Raw genomic sequence first — 8,318 nt, 5'->3', positions numbered from 1 at the left:
AACATTTCCACCCTACTCCACCCTCACCCTGTCCCCTGCTGGCCTTGGATTGAGGCCCACTCCAATTCCTCTGCATCCAATTCCTGGACTAACTCCTTAACCAAGACTACCTAAGCCCCTACCACAGCCCACTGGCTCCTGATTGGTCCCTAATAGTCCAGCCCTCCTACTACCCTGACCAGCCTACCTGCAACCTTGTCCCACCAACTACTCAGAACTCATGGGTGACACTGTAAACAGGGCCAGATGCACATAGCTGGTGAGGTCATAGATCTTACAGAAAACCCCATCTCTGTTACATCTCTAGGCAAATAAAATAGCTCACCATATGCTAAATATGGATCCTTATATTTACATACAAGTATGCCATTAATCCTTATCAAAGCCTCTTTTTTCAACAGATGGAGGCTACTGCAGAACCCCACAAGTGGTCAGACACAGAGAATATATGTCTGAGAGATGCCCAGTCTTGGTGGCATATCCGCAGTGAATCCTCCATACCTCAGCCTCATAGAACATAGCAGAACAGGGATAGAGAGAAAATTAGAGCATCCTTCAGTTCTCACCAGTGAAACGTCTTTATACAACAGAGTGGGATGCACACAAAGGGCCACAACTGGTCAACTTTTAAAGAATAAGAGACTGCAGAGTGTGTGTCCCTGGGTAACATTCCTATATCAAACCTCTCTGACCCACAGCTCAGGGACCATTGGGGAAGAGGGGGCAGAAAAATGGTAAGAGCTCTGGTTGGTCCATGAATGTAGGGAAGCAGAGGCTTTCAGGACACTGAAAACTTACAAATATGAACTTATGGCAATGGTGGCATCGAGCATGCCCATGCCAACCTAATCAGACAAGGGCCCAGAGTGTATTGAGGGCAGCGGGTGGAAGGTTGGCCCTTGCGGGGGTCCCACCTGGTGAGGGTCTCAGTCTGGAAGGTAAGATTGGTGGCATAGAGTCAGAACCTGGGACTTGTGTCTCTCTCAGCAAGTCATTTAATGGAAACACTAGGTAAGTTTTTATACAGGAAAAGTTACGTGAGATTTGAGTTACAAACAAAGATTTAGGGAACAAGCAGGTGAGAAACAGCACATGTACCTTTTACCTGGCACCAGCTAAGGGCTATCTTTTGCAAAGCAGGATGTTTGAACTTTTACTAAGGGTTACTAGTGCCCATCTGATGATTTATTGGCCAAAATGTTTTCCCTCTTAGGATAAAAATCATAGGAAACTTTTAACCTGGCCCATTCTTTTTGCTACTGAGAGCTAAGAGATATTTACCTAAGGTCTGTTAGCTAAGCTATTTTCCCTCAGAGCAAGGAGCATTGTACACTTTTAACCAGGACAGTTTCCTCCTGCTAGTCAGGCAGTGTTCCAATGACAGGATCCTGAGCTACTGTTTTCAGTGCCTTTCCCTTGAGCAGAGATTGTGACCTGATCTTAAAAGTTTCAGATCCATCTCATTCTAAGGCATACCAGCCTGGTCCCCTAGAGGCCCTAGTCTGGGAACAATTGAAGACTGATCACACAGACTGAGGGAGAATAGCCCATACCAACAATCACTAAATAGGCTGACTAGATTCCAGTGGATGAATTTACATTGATAGGCCTTAACATGTATATCAGAACACATTAGGTTTGATGGGGGGGCTTAGGTGGAGATGGATTCTAAATTTGATTAAGAACGGTTGAATGAATAGAAGTCGCAAACATGAGTTTCCATAATTACATCCACCTCATATTTGAGGAAAGATAACATCTTCAACAAATGGTGCTGGCAAAACTAAATCTCCACTAGCAGAAAAAATGCCACTTGACCCTTATCTTTCACCTTGCACAAAAGTCAGCTCATTAAATTAAAAAGTTTCTGTACATCAAAAGAAACAACAAAGGAAGGAAAGAGGAAACCCACCTAGTGGGGGAAAATCTTCACCAGCTACACATCTGACAGATGCTTAATATCCAGAATATACAAAGAACTCAAAAAAAAAAAGAAGATAAATTGCTCAACAAGAAGGTGGGCGATAGACTCAAATTAAGAGTTCTCAAGTGAAGAAATAAATGGCTAAGAAGCACATTTAAAAGTGCTCAGCATCCTTAGCAATTAGAGAAATGCAAATAAAAATCACTTTAAGATTCCACCTTACCCCAGTCAGACTGGCTAAGATCAATAGAACGAGAGACTCCAAATGCTGGAGATGATGTGAAGAAAGAGAAATTCTCATTCACTGGTGGTGGGAATACAAATTCATGAACCCACTATGGAAAGCAGTGTGGGGAACCCTCAAAAAACTGAAAATGAACCTAGCACATGATTCAGTGATACCACTCCTTGGTATATACCCAAAAGACCATCATACTCTAGAGATACCTGTACATTCATGTTTGTTACTGCTCTCTTTACAATAGCTAAGAAATGGAAATAACCTGAATGTCCCTCAACTGATGAATGGTTAATGAAAATGCGGTACATCTACTCAACCAGTGCCCCCTGAGTTTCAGTCTGTTCTTAGAAAACATGAAAATGATACCTTTTTACAGTTTTTGTACTTTTTATATGTTTTTTTATTTTTTAGAAGTATTTCATTACAGCTTTAACATACTCAGTAACACTTTCCAGAGCAAAGATATATCTCTTTCAAAAGTGGCTATAAAATTTTTAGGTTCACTGTTGAATTAATACAATTAAGGGTGCCACATTGAAACATCAGGGACGATAGCAAAAATAAAACAATGAGATCAACCTCAGACTCAAAACATCAAACTCAAAAGATTCTCAAAGCAAAAGAAATGGTCAGCAAAATGAGATGTCAGTCTTCAAACTGGGAAAATATTTGCAATCTACAGGTAAGAAATGCGATGAAGATGGAAAAATGATTAATACAAGTGCTAAGGATCTGAGTTAGTTGGACGAGTGCTAACCTCGCATGGACAAGGCTCCAAGATCAATCCCTAACACCACATACACATGGAAGAATGATGCACGTCAGCAATCCCGGAGCTCAGGAGGTGGCGGCAGGGTGATCCCGACTTCAAGGTAATCTTCAGCTACACAGAGTCCCAAGCCAGCTTGGACTACATGTGATCCTGTCTCTAAAGAAAAGGAAAGAAAAGGAGGGGAGGGGAGGAGAGGGGAGGGGAGGGGAAGGGAGGGAAGAGAAGGAACTCACATAATTGCTGCAAGTTTATGTGAGCAAGTTCCCAGAGGCCTAAGACTGTTTCCTTATGATCATACACCAGCCCTGGCTCTTACAATCTTTCCACCCCTTCTTCTGCAATGATCACTGAGTCACGGGTGGGTGAATTTTAATATACGAGTCCTCTCCAGGGACAGGCTCCCTCTGTACTCTCTTATTCTCTACACTTTTACCACTTGTAGCCTTTGTGTTCATCATACTCTGTTGCATGACAAAGATTTGCTGGTGAGAGTTGAAAGTGCATTAGTATTCTCTCTACCCCCTGTTCTGCTATGTTCCATGAGCCTTAGATACAGATATTCCTCTATAGATGTGTCACTTAGGGCTGGGCATCTCTCAGGCATTTATTCTCTCTGTGTGAGCAGTTGTGAACTCTAATGTTCTCAATTTATTGCAAAAAGAAGCTTCCTTGATGAGTGGTTGTGGTGATTTGACTGAGGACATCCTCCATAGACTCTAAATATTTGGACATTTTGAAACCAGTTGGTGGCACAGTTTTGAAGCATTAGGAGGTGTGGCCATGCACCAGGAAGCACATCAATAGGAGTGAACTTTGGAAGCTCTTAAATCTTGCAGGATTTCTAGTCATTCTCTCTTTCCTGTGCCTGTTGGAGATATGAGCACTCTTCTTGCTCTGGCCACCTCCTGCCACCTTGCCTCCCCACCATGATGGACTCTGATTCCTCTGGAACCATAAACTCGAATAACTTTTCCTTCTTTAAGTTTTCTCGGTCAGTGTTTTATCACAGCAACAGAAAAGCAACTAATACAGTGGTGAATGTTATACTTGTTTGTAAACATAAGAACCCATATTTAGCATACTGTAACAAATACATCTGTCTAGGGATATAACACGGGTAAGGTTTTCTCTAGGATCTATGACCTCTAGAGCCATGTGTATTTGGTTATGTTTACAGTGTCACACAGGACCCATGCAAACTTAAGCCGACAGAAGGCTTGAAATCCAGTGTGTGGGGGGAGGACTATGGAGGTGTTGGATGAGGGAAGGGGTATAAACATGATTAAGATGTCTTATATCGGGGATAGAGAGATGGCCCAGTAGTTAAGAGAACTGCCTGCTCTTGCAGGGGACCCAGGATTGATTCCCAGCACCCATATGGCAGCTAACAACCATCCATAACTTCAGCTCCAAAGGATCTGTCACCCTCTTCTGACGTCCTCCTGGTATTGTATGACACGGGTGCACTTACATACATGCAGACAATACACTCATACACATAAAATATTTTAAAAGGTGTTTTGTATGAAATGCAGATATTTTGTAGGAGCCAGAGGAATAGGAAGTCTCCTGCTAGACAGTGTCTTCTAGACACGACTGGGAAACTGTACCCACGAACTCTCAACAGTGCAGTTATCCAAACAACATTTGCATAATGACCACACCACTTGACATGCCAATGTGGATTGGAGAAATTTCACATGTCCCCTCCCTTCAAGGAAGATCAATGAGTTGAGGGAAGGGAACAAGACATTGTTCTCAGTCTTATAATCCAAACACTTGAGAGGCTGATACAGGACGATTACTGTGAGTTAGTTCAAGTCAAGGCTGGGCTACAGAGCGGGGCTCTGTCTCAATAACAAGAGACAGACAGAGAGAGAGAGAGAGAGAGAGAGAGAGAGAGAGAGAGAGGATGGAAATTGGCATCTCATTTACATACACAACAAATTATTCTTAAATTTTATAATACCTTTCTGGATTTTATTTTCACGTATCTAAAACAATGTTATGCAATGAATGATGAGACAAATACAAGGTTCTACATATGAATATTATTCTAAATAAAGACAAGTACCACATCACATTTGAGAATTCTCAGCTTTTTCATTGTTACCTGTATCTTAACAAGATAAAACTTAAAATGCAAGATTATTTAATCATCTCTAATATTACTCAAAAGCATTTCTCTTCTTAAAGAAGAAACATGTATTTCTGATAATCTCCCTTCAGAAATAAGATGTTTATATTTTGATACCATGAAAAATTATTTATGTCTCTTTAAGAAGGTGAGGCAACATGTTTGTACATATTAGTTTTCACCTGACCAAAAAAAATAGGATAAATAAGGGCCCAAAGGGGAGGAGAAAAATAGGTGGTGGGCCAGCACTAGACTGAGAACTATTGGAGACTGATTGCTGCTGGGTGAGGGAGAGTATGCCTTACATTCAAAATCTGGATGGGCTGACTAGACTCCAGTGGATGAATGTACACTGAAGGACATTTGGGTACAAATGCCTGAATGGATAAGACTTAACATGTATTGCAGAATACATGAGGTCCGGGGGGAAGATGGGGAAGTATGGATGCAGGATGGGGGTGTCAATTTGGTTAAGAACTGTTGTGTGAAATTGCAAAAGTTCAGTATAAAATATTTATATGTAAAATAATGTTTAGGGAAGAATATCAGGGAAGGAGATATAGAGCTAAGTCTAAGATCATGGAAGAATTCATATCAATGAGCCTAAATGTTTTGAAGTCAGTGAGTTCTAGAAAATAAGGAAACAGAATTAGAGAGATGCCTAGTAGTTAAGAGCACTGACTGGGGGCTGGAGAGATGGCTCAGTGGTTCGGAGCACTGACTTCTCTTGCAGAGGACCCAGGTTCGGTTCCCAGCACCCACAGGATGGCTAACAACTGTCTACACCTCCAGTTTCAGGGGATCAGAAGCCATCTTCTTACCTCAGTGGGCATTACACAACACAGGTACACCTACTACATGCATGCAATATACCTATAAACATTAAATAAAAATAAATAAAATATGTTTTTAAGAGATCACTGACTGCTCTTGTAGAGAACCAAAATTCAGTTCCCAGCATCCACATGGTGGTTAACAACTGTCTGTAACTCTAGTTCCATGGGATGCAACACCCTCTGCAGACATTGTGCACACTTAGTGCACTTACATACATGCAGGCAAAACACCCAAACACATAAAATTTAAAAAATGAATAAAAATTTTAATAAAAAAAATTGGGGAGGGAAACAATATGATCAGAAAATCGAAAATGAAGAAGAGAACACAGAATGAAGAAAAAGTTTTGAGCATATCAAGGACAGGAACTCAGTGCATCAGCTACATTAGGATACATAATTATCCTCAAACACTCAATCAAAGTGTTCATTTACACAATAATTCTACAGTGTGGCAATTTGACATGGAATTGTATTGGATGGACTGGACTTCTGGACTTGGCTGAGTTCAGATATTTTCAAGTAGGACTCATCAGTGCCATAACATCCCTTATTAGATCTACTTGTGCTGGCTAAATGCTGCCTGGAGCATCGATGCCATCCTCCGGTAGCCTTTCCTTTTCACACACACACTACCTTTGGCTACCTTATATGGTGACTTCGTAACTACATGTACAGCAGGGGCAAAGTCCACCTAAGCATGCAGATCTCATAAGCACTTCCACCAAATCTATTAATCAAATCAAGTCACAAGATCTGCCCATATTCAAGGAGTGAGGAAATAAACTCCCAAGTTAAAAAGTGCAGATTGTTGTGGTCATTTCCACAATTTACTCTATTCATGAATACAATTTTAAGGGAGTATCTCTGGAAGGATCTCTAGGGTAATTAAGAACTTGAGTACATAATACTCACTTGGTTAAAATAACTCTTCTCCAAAGTATCCCCAGAGCCAATTTCATGTCTCTGTTCCTCAGGCTATAGATGAAGGGGTTCAGCATGGGTGTTACCTCTGTATACATTATTGAAGCAATTATATCCTTAACTTGGGAATTATTGGAAGAAGGAAAGAAATAAATAACTGCAAGAGTCCCATAGTACAAAAACACCAAGAAGAGGTGAGATCCACAGGTGGAGAGAACTTTGAAGATCTTCTTAGTGGAGGGGACCTTCAGGACAGTAAAACCAATGCGGATATAAGAGCCAAAAATTGTACCCAGTGGCAGGACAGTCACCACTCCTCCCTCGGTTAGGATGAGTAGCACGTTGAGGGAGGTATCTGAGCAGGACAACTTCAGAAGCTCATTGAGATCACAGAAAAAGTGGGGGATAGTGTTGTCAGCACAGAAGAACAGGCGGGACAGGAACAGGGTATGCAGTAGGGCGCTCATAGAAGAGAGGAACCAAGATCCAGCCACCAATAAGTCACAAAGCTCCTCCCTCATGATAACCATGTAGTGCAGTGGGTAGCAGATGGCCACATACCTGTCATATGCCATCACTGCAAGAAGAAAACTGTCAACAGCTGCAAAAAACGAGAAAAAATACAATTGAGAGATGCACCCCTCATAAGGGATGGACAGGTCTTGAGTATGCATGTTGCTGAGCATCTTTGGGATGGTGACGGATGATAAGGAGATGTCAGAGAAGGCCAGGTGGCACAGGAAGAAGTACATGGGGGTGTGGAGGCGAGAGTCCAGCCTGATGAGCAGGATGATGAGCAGGTTCCCCAGCACCGTGGTCAGGTACATGACCAGGAACAGGGTGAAGAAGATGCTCTGCTGCTCTGGCTGGATGGGGAGCCCCAGGAGGATGAACTCAGACACACTGCTCTGGTTCTCCCTCCTCATGGTCCGCTTTCTGCTGGAAATGAAGGGAGAAGGAAATGTCAGAAACCTGAGATCCTCACCAGGTAGACATAACATGCATGCTTTTTTTTCCAGGGGACTGCATCCAAATTCTGAAAAACTACACACTTTGCAGTCTGAATCCCGAACTGGTCTCATACGAAACACAGAGAGGTAGTTTCCATTGCTAACCAGATGGCCTTCACGAAAGAATGCAAATGTGTTCACTTATTTACATGTGTTCTAAACAGTGGTTTCAGTGCTGAAAATATACTGAATAATAAGATTCCCTCTTGGAGCACGCATTCTAAAAGCTTGTCATAAAATACTGCACAACAGCTGTGGATTTGATGAGCAGGAACTAAGATTCCCAGGATGCTTAAGAGGATTCTACCTTTGAAGTTAACTCCTTCAGTGGCTTTTGGCAGGTTTCGCCGTTTGTTCCTAAGTTTTCTCTCTGAGAAAGTACTATTATCAAACTATACACATTTGGGGAAATCTATGTTAATGCATGTAATAATCTCAGAGCAGATTCCTACACATAGTCATATTTATCCATGT

At 41.8% G+C, this 8,318-nt stretch overlaps 1 protein-coding gene across 1 annotated transcript; it reads right to left on the bottom strand.

The window, feature by feature from the left end:
- Positions 1–6,821: 6,821 nt before the first annotated feature.
- Positions 6,822–7,760, bottom strand: LOC103744450 (olfactory receptor 1J4-like). Its single transcript, XM_008846554.1, has one exon. It carries the CDS (start codon positions 7,758–7,760, stop codon positions 6,822–6,824), a length of 939 nt encoding a protein of 312 aa, XP_008844776.1.
- Positions 7,761–8,318: the final 558 nt, after the last annotated feature.

Source organism: Nannospalax galili, unplaced genomic scaffold (genome assembly GCF_000622305.1).
Source record: "Nannospalax galili isolate Female #2095 unplaced genomic scaffold, S.galili_v1.0 scaffold650, whole genome shotgun sequence".
Taxonomy (NCBI): Eukaryota; Metazoa; Chordata; class Mammalia; order Rodentia; family Spalacidae; genus Nannospalax; species Nannospalax galili.
The sequence above is the reverse complement of the archived record's forward strand: the minus strand, read 5'-3'. Positions and strand labels throughout refer to the sequence as shown.

Coding starts and splice junctions, on each gene's coding strand:
- LOC103744450 (XM_008846554.1), bottom strand. CDS start 7,760: ATGAGGAGGGAGAACCAGAGCAGTGTGTCTGAGTTCATCCTCCTGGGG.